Genomic DNA, 15,751 nt, shown 5'->3' with positions numbered 1-15,751 from the left:
CTGGCGTTGCAAACGCCATGCTCTACCAACTGAGATACATCCCTGCCGGCCATTCCCTCCCCTACCCTGGACAACACTGGGCCAATTGTGCGCCTCCCCATGGGTCTCCCGGTTCGAACCTGGATCTCTAGTGGCACAGCTAGCACTGCGATGCAGTGCCTTAGACTACTGCGCCACTCGGGAGTCCTATACACATACTAATCAAGGGGAATGGGAACCAGGTGTGCGTAATGAGACAAGACAGTCCGGGGAAGGTGGTAATGATCCATGTCAGTGATGCCTTGAAAGCCGGGGACGTAGACCTCCGGGACTGGTGAATGGAATGAGCAGCAGTATCGGGGGGATCCATGACACATATTACTGACCTGTATGACATACTGCAAGATAACACAGCAAATAAATTAACTTTTTGGCCTAAATTAAAAACTACAGAGTTGGGTCAAATCCAATACAACACAGAGTGAAACCCTCTCTATTTTCAAGTATTGTGGTGGCAGCATAATGTTATGGGTATGCATGTCAACGCCAGGGACTGGGTGTCACGTTGTATAATGATAGGAGATAGGTGCAGGAATACGTAATAGGGTTTTTTATTTCTCCACCCAACACAAGGTACGTCATGCAAAAACAACGGGGACGAAGCCCAAAACAAACACGTATATACACTAACGTTCAAAGGTCACTTAGAAATGTCATTTTATTCCATGAAAACATACATGAAATTAGTTTGAATAGGAAATATAGCAAAATGCATAGGAAATGTAGTCATTGACAAGGTTAGAAATACTGATTTTTAATATAAATAATAATTGTGTCCTTCAAACTTTGCTTTCATCAAAGAATCCTCCATTTGCAGCAATTACAGCCTTGCAGACCTTTGGCATTCTAGTTGACAATTTGTTGCGGTAATCTAAAGAGATTTCACCCCATGCTTCCTGAAGCACCTCCCACAAGTTGGATTGGCTTGATGGGCACTTCTTACGTACCATACGGTCAAGCTGCTCCCACAACAGCTCAATAGGGTTGAGATCCGGTGACTGTGCTGGCCACTCCATTATAGACAGAATACCAGCTGACTGCTTCTTCCCTAAATAGTTCTTGCATAGTTTGGAGCTATGCTTTGGGTCATTGTCCTGTTGTAGGAGGAAATTGGCTCCAATCAAGTGCCGTCCACAGGGTATGGCATGGCGTTGCAAAATGGAGTGATAGCCTTGTTTCTTCAAGTTTGTTCAAAGTGAAAGAAAGTTCTAGCTAATCCCCCATTGCTGTCCATCAATGATTCCAACCAACAAGCTTGAGCAATGTTGACAAAAACAACATATATATGTTGCCCTAAGAGTTGTAGAATCTTATTCCAAATGATTCACAGCTGTAATGGCTGCCAAAGGTGCTTCCACCAAGCATTAATGTTAAAATGAGGTGTGAAGACATATGCCATCAAGACATCTTTGTTTTTCTTATTTTTCCTTAATTTGGAAAATGTTCTATAACTTTCTTTCACTTTTAAAATATGGAGTAGGTTGTGTAGATCTGTAGGTAAAATTACATTTAATGGGGGTGTAGACTTTCTATAGGCACAGTACAGTGAGGGAAAAAAGTATTTGATCCCCTGCTGATTTTGTACGTTTGCCCACTGACAAAGAAATGATTAGTCTATAATTTTAATGGTAGGTTTATTTGAACAGTGAGAGACAGAATATAAAGAAAAACGCATGTCAAAAATGTTATAAATTGATCTGCATTTTAATGAGGGAAATAAGTATTTGACCCCCTCTCAATCAGAAAGATTTCTGGCTCCCATGTGTCTTTTATACAGGTAACAAACTGAGATTAGGAGCACACTCTTAAAGGGAGTGCTCCTAATCTCAGCTTGTTACCTGTATAAAAGACACCTGTCCATAGAAGCAATCAATCAGATTCCAAACTCTCCACCATGGCCAAGACCAAAGAGCTCTCCAAGGATGTCAGGGACAAGAGTGTAGACCTACACAAGACTGGAATGGGCTACAAGACCATCGCCAAGTTGCTTGGTGAGAAGGTGACAACAGTTGGTGCGATTATTCGCAAATGGAAGAAACACAAAATAACTGTCAATCTCCCTTGGCCTGGGGCTCCATGCAAGATCTCACCTCGTGGAGTTGCAATGATCATGAGAACGATGAGGAATCAGCCCAGAACTACACGGGAGGATCTTGTCAATGATCTCAATGCAGCTGGGACCATAGTCACCAAGAAAACAATTGGTAACACACTACGCCGTGAAGGACTGAAATCCTGCAGCGCCCGCAAGGTCCCCCTGCTCAAGAAAGCACATATACAGGCCCGTCTGAAGTTTGCCAAATGATTCAGAGGAGAACTGGGTGAAAGTGCTGTGGTCAGATGAGACCAAAATCGAGCTCTTTGGCATCAACTCAACTCGCCGTGTTTGGAGGAGGAGGAATGCTGCCTATGACCCCAAGAACACCATCCCCACCGTCAAACATGGAGGTGGAAACATTATGCTTTGGGGGTGTTTTTCTGCTAAGGGGACAGGACAACTTCACCGCATCAAAGGGACGATGGACAGCGCCATGTACCGTCAAATCTTGGGTGAGAACATCCTTCCCTCAGCCAAGGTATTGAAAATGGGTCGTGATGGGTATTCCAGCATGACAATGACCCAAAACACATGGCCAAGGCAACAAAGGAGTGGCTCAAGAAGAAGCACATTAAGGTCCTGGAGTGGCCTAGCCAGTCTCCAGACCTTAATCCCAAAGAAAATCTGTGGAGGGAGCTGAAGGTTCGAGTTGCCAAACTTCAGGCTCGAAACCTTAATGACTTGGAGAAGATCTGCAAAGAGGAGTGGGACAAAATCCCTCCTGAGATGTGTGCAAACCTGGTGGCCAACTACAAAAAACGTCTGACCTCTGTGATTGCCAACAAGGGTTTGGCCACCAAGTACTAAGTCATGTTTTGCAGAGGGGTCAAATACTTATTTCCCTCATTAAAATGCAAATCAATTTATAACATTTTTGACATGCGTTTTTCTGGATTTTGTTGTTGTTGTTCTGTCTCTCACTGTTCAAATAAACCTACCATTAAAATTATAGACTGATCATGTCTTTGTCAGTGGGCAAACGTACAAAATCAGCAGGGGATCAAATACTTTTTTCCCTCACTGTATGTTGAAGAGGGTGGGGCTCAAGCTACATCCCTGTCTCACCCCATGACCCTGAGGAAAGAAATATGTCTGTTTTAATAGCACTCTTGTTGTTTGTGTACATTGATTTTATGTTGTATGTTTTTCCCCCAACATCTCTTTCCATCAATTTATATAGCAGACCCTCATGCCAAATTGAGTTCTTCAAAACATGAGAAGACTTTACTTTTGTTTTGGCAATGGGTTCTATAACCGATTCAAGTATTTTTAGCCAGATCCTAATTGGTATGTCAAATTTTATGTTCCTTTTGATGGCATAGAAGGCCCTTCCTGCCTTGTCTCTCAGATCGTTCACAGCTTTGTGGAAGTTATCTGTGGCGCTGATGTTTAGGCCGAGGTATGTATAGTTTTTTGTGTGCTCTAGGGCAACGGTGTCTAGATGGAATTTGTATTTGTGGTCCTGGCAACTGGACCTTTTTTGGAACACCATTATTTTTGTCTTACTGAGATTTACTGTCAGGGCCCAGGTCTGACAGAATCTGTGCATAAGGTCTAGGTGCTGCTGTAGGCCCTCCTTGGTTGGGGACAAAAGCACCAGATCATCAGCAAACAGAAGACATTTGACTTTAGATTCTAGCAGGGTGAGGCCGGGTGCTGCAGACTGTTCTAGTGCCCTTGCCAATTTGTTGATATTATTGTTGAAGAGGATGGGGCTGAAGCTGCATCCCTGTCTCACCCCACGGCCCTGTGGAAAGAAATGTGTGTGTTTTTTGCCAATTTTAACCCCACACTTGTTGTTTGTGTACATGGATTTTATAAGGTCGTATGTTTTTCCCCCAAGTCCACTTTCCATCAATTGTATAGCAGACCATCATGCCAAATTGAGTCAAAAGCTTTTTTCAAATCAACAAAGCATGAGAATACTTTGCCTTTGTTTTGGGTTTATTTGTTTGTCAATTAGGGTTTTCAAGGTAAATACGTGGTATGTTGTACGGTAATTTGGTAAAAAGCCTATTTGACATTTGCTCAGGACATTGTTTTCACTGAGGAAATGTAGGAGTATGCTGTTAATGATAATGCAGAGGATTTTCCCAAGGTTGCTGTTGACACATATCCCACTTTAGTTATTGGGGTTGAATTTCTCTCCACTTTTGTGGATTGGGGTGATCAGTCCTTGGTTCCAAATATTGGGGAAGATGCCAGAGCTGAGGATGATGTTAAAGAGTTTATCATTTAATATAGGATACCATCAACAGCACAGGCCTTTTGGGGTTGGAGGGTTTTGTATTTTGTCCTGTAGTTTCATTATAATTGGATAATCCAGTGGGTTCTGGTAATCTTTAACATCTTATTCTAAGATTTACAGTGTATATGTTTTTGCTGTTTGTTCTTTGTTATAGAGCCGAAAAGATTTGAGAAGTGGTTTATCTCCATTTTGGATAGAAAACTCTTCGTGTTGTTGTTTGTTAAGTGTGTTCCAATATTCCCAGAAGTGATTTGATTCTATGGATTCTTCCATCACATTGAGATGATTTCTAATGTACTGTTCCTTATCTTTTCTTAGCGTATTTCTGTATTGTTTTAGTGATTCACTGTAAGCTCAGGTTTTCTGGGTCTCTATGTCTTTGGTTGGATAGGTTTCTCAATTTCTTTCTTAGGGTTTTTGCATTCTTCATCAAACCATTTGTCATTGTTTTTTTTGTTTTTGTTTTTTTGTTTGTCTGCTTGACATTTTTAGATTTGATAGAGAAGCTGAAATGTCAAATATACTGTTTAGGTTTTCTACATGCAAGTTTATACCTTCACTATTACAGTGAAACATTTTGTCCAGGAAATTGTCTAAAAGGATTGGATTTATTGTTGACCAATAGATTGTTGGTAGGTTTCTACTCTACTTTCCTTCCATCTATAGCATGTCTTAATATTATTCAGTTCCTTTGGCTTTGATGCCTCATGATTGAGTATTGCTCTGTTCAAATAGACTGTGATTTTGCTGTGATCTGATAGGGGTGTCAGTGGGCTGACTGTGAATGCCCTAAGAGACTCTGGGTTGAGGATGGTGATTAAGTAATCTACAGTACTACTGGGAACGAGCTGTAGGTGTACCTACCTTAGGAGTCCCCTTTGAAGCCTACCATTGACTATGTACTGACCCTGCATGTGACAGTGCTGCAGGAGTTGTGACCCATTTTTGTTGGTTGTTTTGTCATAATTGTGTCCAGGGGGGTATATTTGGGAGGGAAAGCTGTCACCTCCAGGTAAGTGCTTGTTGCCCTGTGTGCTAAGAATGTAATGTTATTGTCCATATACTAGTACATGTCCCTGGGCCTGGAAATGATTGACCTCACCCTTTAGGATGGAGCAGCTGTCTTCATTAATGTATGGGGATTCTAGTGGGGGGGATATAGGCAAAAAGGAGGACATTTTTCTCTGTTAAGACTATTTCCTTTTTAATTTCTAGCTCTCTCTCTCTCTCTCTCACCATCTCTCTCAACACAAGACCAAACTACCCAGATAAAATCTTGAACTCTTGAACCCCATCGCAAATTTACAGTCAGTGAAAATGTATTAGAGATCTCGCTCTCTCGTTCTCCCCAGGTGCAGACTGTCTGATGGGAGTGTATCTGTTCTTTGTCGGTGTGTTTGATGTGAAGTTCCGAGGGGAGTACAATCGGAACGCTCTCCTGTGGATGGAGAGTGTGGAATGTCGAACCATCGGATTCCTGGCTATGCTCTCCTCAGAGGTGAATTAACACACACACACACACACACACACACACACACACACACACACACACACACACCTGTGGATAGAGAGAAAGTCCTCAGAGGTACCATGAGGATGATGAGTATAGTTATCTGATTCGGTTAACGGACATAAATCAAATCAAATCAAATCAAATGTTATTTGCCACCACATGCGCCGAATACAACAAGTGTAGACATTACAGTGAAATGCTTACTTACAAGCCCTTAACCAACAATGCAGTTTTTTAGTAAATAATAGATAAGTACAAAATTAAAAAACAAAAAATTAAAACAAAAAAAAGCACGTTTCCCAAAGTGAAGTTTTAATATATTGCTCTGTTCTCATTCTGATTCTTCCAGAACGTCATGTCCTGTCTGCAGGCTAACTCACAATGTTCTGAATATATTTCCTCTCCCAATAAATGTCTGAGGAAGTGTTCCTAACGGCACCCTACAGTGCACTAGTTTAGGGTGCCGTTTGGTGTGTCGTTTGGGACGCAGCCTGAGTGTTTAATCTGTTTCCCCTGAACAAGTCTGGAGGATCACCATGTTCTAGTAGTCCCAGTCTGTTTGTGCCATCATGCCAAATCATTGTCACTCATTGGGTCCCAGTCTGTTTGGCAGGACAATTCCATGGTCGGCAAGAGAGTAGAAACAGACGGGCAGTCTACTGTTCTACTACAGGATCTACTGTTCTACTACAGGGTCTACTGTTCTACTACAGGGTCTACTGTTCTACTACAGGGTCTACTGTTCTACTACAGGGTCTACTGTTCTACTACAGGGTCTACTGTTCTACTACAGGGTCTACTGTTCTACTACAGGGTCTACTGTTCTACTACAGGATCTACTGTTCTACTACAGGATCTACTGTTCTACTACAGGGTCTACTGTTCTACTACAGGGTCTACTGTTCTACTACAGGGTCTACTGTTCTACTACAGGGTCTACTGTTCTACTACAGGATCTACTGTTCTACTACAGGGTCTACTGTTCTACTACAGGATCTACTGTTCTACTACAGGATCTACTGTTCTACTACAGGGTCTACTGTTCTACTACAGGGTCTACTGTTCTACTACAGGATCTACTGTTCTACTACAGGATCTACTGTTCTACTACAGGGTCTACTGTTCTACTACAGGGTCTACTGTTCTACTACAGGGTCTACTGTTCTACTACAGGATCTACTGTTCTGTTCTACTACAGGGTCTACTGTTCTACTACAGGATCTACTGTTCTACTACAGGGTCTACTGTTCTACTACAGGGTCTACTGTTCTACTACAGGATCTACTGTTCTACTACAGGGTCTACTGTTCTACTACAGGGTCTACTGTACTGTTCTACTACAGGATCTACTGTTCTACTACAGGATCTACTGTTCTACTACAGGGTCTACTGTTCTACTACAGGGTCTACTGTTCTACTACAGGGTCTACTGTTCTACTACAGGGTCTACTGTACTGTTCTACTACAGGGTCTACTGTTCTGTTCTACTACAGGGTCTACTGTTCTACTACAGGATCTACTGTTCTACTACAGGGTCTACTGTTCTACTACAGGGTCTACTGTTCTACTACAGGGTCTACTGTACTGTTCTACTACAGGGTCTACTGTTCTACTACAGGGTCTACTGTTCTACTACAGGATCTACTGTTCTACTACAGGATCTACTGTTCTACTACAGGATCTACTGTTCTGTTCTACTACAGGGTCTACTGTTCTACTACAGGGTCTACTGTTCTACTACAGGATCTACTGTTCTGTTCTACTACAGGGTCTACTGTTCTACTACAGGGTCTACTGTTCTACTACAGGGTCTACTGTTCTACTACAGGATCTACTGTTCTACTACAGGATCTACTGTTCTACTACAGGATCTACTGTTCTACTACAGGATCTACTGTTCTACTACAGGGTCTACTGTTCTACTACAGGGTCTACTGTTCTGTTCTACTACAGGATCTACTGTTCTACTACAGGGTCTACTGTTCTACTACAGGGTCTACTGTTCTACTACAGGATCTACTGTTCTACTACAGGATCTACTGTTCTACTACAGGGTCTACTGTTCTACTACAGGGTCTACTGTTCTACTACAGGGTCTACTGTTCTACTACAGGGTCTACTGTTCTACTACAGGATCTACTGTTCTACTACAGGATCTACTGTTCTACTACAGGATCTACTGTTCTACTACAGGATCTACTGTTCTACTACAGGGTCTACTGTTCTACTACAGGGTCTACTGTTCTACTACAGGATCTACTGTTCTACTACAGGATCTACTGTTCTACTACAGGATCTACTGTTCTACTACAGGGTCTACTGTTCTACTACAGGGTCTACTGTTCTACTACAGGGTCTACTGTTCTACTACAGGGTCTACTGTTCTACTACAGGATCTACTGTTCTGTTCTACTACAGGGTCTACTATTCTACTACAGGGTCTACTGTTCTACTACAGGATCTACTGTTCTACTACAGGGTCTACTGTTCTACTACAGGGTCTACTGTTCTACTACAGGGTCTACTGTTCTACTACAGGGTCTACTGTTCTACTACAGGGTCTACTGTTCTACTACAGGATCTACTGTTCTGTTCTACTACAGGGTCTACTGTTCTACTACAGGATCTACTGTTCTACTACAGGATCTACTGTTCTACTACAGGGTCTACTGTTCTACTACAGGGTCTACTGTTCTACTACAGGGTCTACTGTTCTGTTCTACTACAGGGTCTACTGTTCTACTACAGGGTGTACTGTTCTACTACAGGATCTACTGTTCTGTTCTACTACAGGGTCTACTGTTCTACTACAGGGTCTACTGTTCTACTACAGGGTCTACTGTTCTACTACAGGGTCTACTGTTCTGTTCTACTACAGGATCTACTGTTCTACTACAGGGTCTACTGTTCTACTACAGGGTCTACTGTTCTACTACAGGGTCTACTGTTCTACTACAGGATCTACTGTTCTGTTCTACTACAGGATCTACTGTTCTACTACAGGGTCTACTGTTCTACTACAGGGTCTACTGTTCTACTACAGGGTCTACTGTTCTACTACAGGGTCTACTGTTCTACTACAGGGTCTACTGTTCTACTACAGGATCTACTGTTCTACTACAGGATCTACTGTTCTACTACAGGGTCTACTGTTCTACTACAGGGTCTACTGTTCTACTACAGGGTCTACTGTTCTGTTCTACTACAGGGTCTACTGTTCTACTACAGGATCTACTGTTCTACTACAGGGTCTACTGTTCTACTACAGGATCTACTGTTCTACTACAGGGTCTACTGTTCTACTACAGGGTCTACTGTTCTACTACAGGGTCTACTGTTCTACTACAGGGTCTACTGTTCTACTACAGGGTCTACTGTTCTACTACAGGATCTACTGTTCTACTACAGGATCTACTGTTCTACTACAGGGTCTACTGTTCTACTACAGGGTCTACTGTACTGTTCTACTACAGGGTCTACTGTTCTACCACAGGATCTACTGTACTGTTCTACTACAGGGTCTACTGTTCTACTACAGGGTCTACTGTTCTACTACAGGGTCTACTGTTCTACCACAGGATCTACTGTTCTACTACGGGTCTACTGTTCTACTACAGGGTCTACTGTTCTACTACAGGATCTACTGTTCTACTACAGGATCTACTGTTCTACTACAGGGTCTACTGTTCTACTACAGGGTCTACTGTTCTACTACAGGGTCTACTGTTCTACTACAGGGTCTACTGTTCTACTACAGGGTCTACTGTTCTACTACATGATCTACTGTTCTACTACAGGATCTACTGTTCTACTACAGGGTCTACTGTTCTACTACAGGATCTACTGTTCTACTACAGGGTCTACTGTTCTACTACAGGGTCTACTGTACTGTTCTACTACAGGGTCTACTGTTCTACCACAGGATCTACTGTTCTACCACAGGATCTACTGTTCTACTACGGGTCTACTGTTCTACTACAGGGTCTACTGTTCTACTACAGGATCTACTGTTCTACTACAGGATCTACTGTTCTACTACAGGGTCTACTGTTCTACTACAGGGTCTACTGTTCTACTACAGGGTCTACTGTTCTACTACAGGGTCTACTGTTCTACTACAGGATCTACTGTTCTACTACAGGATCTACTGTTCTACTACAGGGTCTACTGTTCTACTACAGGGTCTACTGTACTGTTCTACTACAGGGTCTACTGTTCTACTACAGGGTCTACTGTTCTACTACAGGATCTACTGTTCTACTACAGGGTCTACTGTTCTACTACAGGGTCTACTGTTCTACTACAGGGTCTACTGTTCTACTACATGATCTACTGTTCTACTACAGGATCTACTGTTCTACTACAGGGTCTACTGTTCTACTACAGGATCTACTGTTCTACTACAGGGTCTACTGTTCTACTACAGGGTCTACTGTTCTGTTCTACTACAGGGTCTACTGTTCTACCACAGGATCTACTGTTCTACCACAGGATCTACTGTTCTACTACGGGTCTACTGTTCTACTACAGGGTCTACTGTTCTACTACAGGATCTACTGTTCTACTACAGGATCTACTGTTCTACTACAGGGTCTACTGTTCTACTACAGGGTCTACTGTTCTACTACAGGGTCTACTGTTCTACTACAGGGTCTACTGTTCTACTACAGGGTCTACTGTTCTACTACAGGGTCTACTGTTCTGTTCTACTACAGGATCTACTGTTCTACTACAGGGTCTACTGTTCTACTACAGGGTCTACTGTTCTACTACAGGATCTACTGTTCTACTACAGGGTCTACTGTTCTACTACAGGGTCTACTGTTCTACTACAGGGTCTACTGTTCTACTACAGGGTCTACTGTTCTACTACAGGGTCTACTGTTCTACTACAGGATCTACTGTTCTACCACAGGATCTACTGTTCTACCACAGGATCTACTGTTCTACCACAGGATCTACTGTTCTACTACGGGTCTACTGTTCTACTACAGGGTCTACTGTTCTACTACAGGATCTACTGTTCTACTACAGGATCTACTGTTCTACTACAGGGTCTACTGTTCTACTACAGGGTCTACTGTTCTACTACATGGTCTACTGTTCTACTACAGGGTCTACTGTTCTACTACAGGATCTACTGTTCTACTACAGGGTCTACTGTTCTACTACAGGGTCTACTGTTCTGTTCTACTACAGGGTCTACTGTTCTACTACAGGATCTACTGTTCTACTACAGGATCTACTGTTCTACTACAGGGTCTACTGTTCTACTACAGGATCTACTGTTCTACTACAGGGTCTACTGTCCTACTACAGGATCTACTGTTCTACTACAGGGTCTACTGTTCTACTACAGGGTCTACTGTTCTACTACAGGATCTACTGTTCTGTTCTACTACAGGGTCTACTGTTCTACTACAGGGTCTACTGTTCTACTACAGGATCTACTGTTCTACTACAGGGTCTACTGTTCTACTACAGGGTCTACTGTTCTACTACAGGGTCTACTGTTCTACTACAGGGTCTACTGTTCTACTACAGGATCTACTGTTCTACTACAGGGTCTACTGTTCTACTACAGGGTCTACTGTTCTACTACAGGATCTACTGTTCTACTACAGGGTCTACTGTTCTACTACAGGGTCTACTGTACTGTTCTACTACAGGGTCTACTGTTCTACTACAGGATCTACTGTTCTACTACAGGGTCTACTGTTCTACTACAGGGTCTACTGTTCTACTACAGGATCTACTGTTCTACTACAGGGTCTACTGTACTGTTCTACTACAGGGTCTACTGTTCTACTACAGGATCTACTGTTCTGTTCTACTACAGGGTCTACTGTTCTACTACAGGATCTACTGTACTGTTCTACTACAGGATCTACTGTTCTGTTCTACTACAGGGTCTACTGTTCTACTACAGGGTCTACTGTTCTACTACAGGGTCTACTGTTCTACTACAGGGTCTACTGTTCTACTACAGGATCTACTGTTCTACTACAGGGTCTACTGTTCTACTACAGGATCTACTGTTCTACTACAGGGTCTACTGTTCTACTACAGGGTCTACTGTTCTACTACAGGGTCTACTGTACTGTTCTACTACAGGGTCTGCAGGAATCAGTTGTCTTGACCTCTTGCTGATCTATCTGACTAGAGAGAGAGAGAGAGAGAGAGAGAGAGAGAGAGAGAGAGAGAGAGAGAGAGAGAGAGAGAGAGAGAGAGAGAGAGAGAGAGAGAGAGAGAGAGAGAGAGAGAGAGAGAGTAAGTATGGGGTCCGCTCTCTAATACTGAATTTACCAAATGGGACAAACATCCAATCGAAATACTGCATGCAGAGTTTTGCAAGACTGTATTGCAAGTGCAAAGAAAAACTCAAAATAACGCATGTAGAGCAGAATTGGGCCAATACCCCCTCCTTATTCGAATAGAAAAAAGAGCCATCAAATTTTACAACCATCTAAAAACAAGTGACCCCAAAACATTCCATCACACAGCTCTACTATGTCAAGAGATTAAACAAGAGAAGAGTCCCCTCAGCCAGCTGGTTCTGAGGCTCAGTTCACTAACCAAAACCAACCTCATAGAGCCTCAGGACAGCACTCAGAAAATCTGGCCCAACCAAATCATCACAAAGCAAAAAGAAAAATATATCACCTATTGGAAAGACACCACAAAAAATCAAAATAAACTTCAATGCTATTTGGCTCTAAACAGACAGTACATGGTGGCAGACTATCTGACCACTGTGACTGATAGAAAACTGAGAAAAACACTGACTAGGTACAGACTCAGTGAGCACAGTCTGGCTATAGAGACCGGTCGTCACAGGCAAACCTGGCTGCCCAGAGAGGACAGGCTGTGCTCACTCTGCACCCGGGGAGAGGTAGAGACAGAGCTGCATTTCCTATTACACTGTGACAAATACTCAGACCTAAGAGAATCTTTCTTTCCCAAAATTATCATTTAGCACAACGAATTTGAAACTATAAAAGAGGAAGAAAAAATCAAATATTTATTGGGTGAAAAGCCAAAATGTGCAATTTTGGCAGCCAAATATGTGTCCTCCTGCCACAACCTGAGGGACAGCCAGTGAAAATTGTAATGTAATGTCAATAATATTTCCTGTTTTGTTTTGGCTTTCATAGCATGTAATGTGTCTTCTCAGTCATGTTGAGATTGGTCGACTACTATTGCTTTAATGTATTGTTATTCTCATTAATATTGTTGTTGTAGTTGCTGTTAATGGTAATCCCATTTCCACTACTACTATTATTATTGCTGTTGGTCCCACCATTTTTGTTATATGTATACTTTGACAATGTAAGTAATTTTACTTGCCATGTCAATAAAGTCTATTGAATTGAGAGAGAGAGAGAGAGAGAGAGAGAGAGAGAGAGAGAGACAGAGAGTCTGTCTCTGTCTCTCTGTCTCTCTGAATCTGTCTCTCTGTCTCTGTCTCTCTGTCTCTGTCTCTCTGTCTCTGAATCTGTCTCTGTCTCTCTGACTCTTTCTCAGTCTCTCTGTCTCTGTCTCTCCGACTCTGTCTCTGTCTCTCCGACTCTGTCTCTGTCTCTGTCTCTGTCTCTGTCTCTGTCTCTGTCTCTGTCTATGTCTCTGTCTTGCTTTCTCTGACTCTGTCTCTCTCTCTCTGTCTCTGTCTCTCTGTCTCTGAATCTGTCTATCTGTCTCTGTCTCTGAATCTGTCTTTCTGTCTCTGTCTCTCTGTCTCTGTCTCTCTGTCTCTGTCTCTCTGTCTCTGTCTCTGTCTCTGACTCTGTCTCTGACTCTGTCTCTCTGACTCTGTCTCTCTGACTCTGTCTCTCTGACTCTGTCTCTGACTCTGTCTCTCTGACTCTGAATCTGTCTATCTGTCTCTGTCTCTCTGTCTCTGAATATGTCTCTCTGTCTCTGTCTCTGTGTCTCTGTCTCTATGTCTCTGTCTCTCTGTCTCTGTCTCTGTCTCTGTCTCTGTCTCTGTCTCTGTCTCTGTCTCTGTCTCTGTCTCTGAATCTGTCTCTCTGACTCTGACTCTGTCTCTGTCTCTCTGACTCTGTCTCTGACTCTCCGACTCTGTCTCTGTCTCTGTCTCTCTGTCTCTCTGTCTCTCTGTCTCTCTGTCTCTCTCTCTCTCTGTCTCTCTCTCTCTCTGTCTCTGTCTCTCCGAGAGAGACAGAGAGACAGAGAGACAGAGAGAGAGAGACAGAGAGACAGAGAGACAGAGAGACAGAGAGACAGAGAGACAGAGACAGACAGAGTGTATGTTTGTAACTGTAATGCTGTCTTCCAGGTATCAGTTCTGCTGCTGACATATCTGACTCTGGAGAAGTTTCTGGTCATAGTGTTTCCCTTCAGCCACCTGAGACCTGGTAAACTACAGACTGTGGTGAGTCACACTATGCCTGCTTATAACGCTACTTGTGCCTGCTTTAACAGGACATGACAAACTACTTCATCTGCTATATCAGGTCATATATCTGATTACCAGAGAAACTACAGACTGAGGCTGTCAGCTGGTGACTTTATACACAAGCACTGCTGCACCATCTGTGGCATTTATGTTGATCTAGCTTTAACTCATTTCAGGAAACTAGGCGTATGTCGCACGTCACTACTTCACAAGAGAGGCATTTCAACGTAAACATTATTTTTTTTATCAACATGCGTTTTTTGGCAGTAATGCCTTCTGGAACATGTGAACTTTCATGTGCCTTAAATAAGAAACGTGTATGTCATCTGTAAATACGAATACAATTGTTAAATTACTAGTTTGTTTAGCCACGGAAGAAGACAGGAACCTTCCCGCTAGCCATGACTGGCTGAGATAATGGATGGGCTGGGCATGCCGAGAAATGAGTTCGGATTGGTCTGCCATGTAGCAGGCTTCTGTCTATAATATGAGCTGCTCGGTATGTGTAGGTAATCCTTTCTAATGTGGCTTTTTTGGAAGATATCACAAAGAACTGCAAAAGTGTTGCTAATGCTCTCCACTTTCTGGAGGACCGTGTTTTGAAATCAGTGGAATATCCGGTGAAATCAGAGTATGAAATCTGCCGTTTGATTGCAAATATGCGGAGGGAGTCGAAAAGAGAACACACAGAAGGTTGTTGTATAAAGCACCTGTCTCTGGATTACATCTTCAAACTAAGGGCAACCATGTATACTCATGTATACGGGTAAGAGAGTCTAGCTATCTACATTTTCAGATATTATACGTTTCTAATTTTGACAGAAAGTCATTTTCATTGCAAGTTAATGCACACCCTTAGCTAGCTAGCTAACGTTAGCTGGATGGCTCGCTTGCTAACATTACGTGTATGATCTGTGTAGTAATATTATTCGTATCTCAGAGCCATTTGCATTGCTAGTTATAGCCTAATGTTAGCTAGCTAACATTGAACCTGGATGGTTAGCTTTAGCTACCTGCAGGGTAGTAATTTGAGTTGGGATTATGGTTCATTGTTTAGCTAGCTAGCTAAACAAAAGACTTCACTATGCAAGCAACCATTTCACTGTACCATATACACCTTCTGTATCCTGTGCATGTGACAAATAAACTTTGATTTTATTTGATATAATGTGTATTTACCAGAGACAGTAATGTGAAGAACAACATGACCTGCACCAAAGTCAAATTAGGATATAATGTTAGGCCAACGAGGCCAAGTTAAAAAATTCTCTGGTAGAATGCCCTGCTTTTATTTTGTCACACTCACAGCCTATTTTCTGTAATTAGCTCGCCATTAACTTGCAAGTAATGATCTTGTTGTGAATTTATTTTCCTGTAATAATAAATACAACTTTTCTAAAGTTAAGACCTTGTCAGCTATATGATATAGTCATTATT

At 42.4% G+C, this 15,751-nt stretch overlaps 1 protein-coding gene across 1 annotated transcript in view; it reads left to right on the top strand.

Annotated features, from left to right (window-relative positions):
• The window catches only part of LOC311117766 (relaxin receptor 2-like), a gene marked incomplete at its 5' end in the record, with an annotated part of 177,545 nt that overhangs the window by 144,655 nt on the left and 17,139 nt on the right, over positions 1–15,751 (top strand). The window contains 2 exons of the mRNA XM_084192680.1: positions 5,738–5,883; positions 14,195–14,290. Coding sequence (XP_084048806.1) covers positions 5,738–5,883; positions 14,195–14,290 — 242 coding nt within the window. The remainder of the gene's footprint in view (positions 1–5,737; positions 5,884–14,194; positions 14,291–15,751) is intronic.

This window comes from Coregonus lavaretus (genome assembly GCF_964263955.1).
Source record: "Coregonus lavaretus genome assembly, contig: HAP1_SCAFFOLD_602, whole genome shotgun sequence".
NCBI classification, from domain to species: Eukaryota; Metazoa; Chordata; class Actinopteri; order Salmoniformes; family Salmonidae; genus Coregonus; species Coregonus lavaretus.
This window is presented reverse-complemented; position numbering and strand designations above follow the sequence as displayed.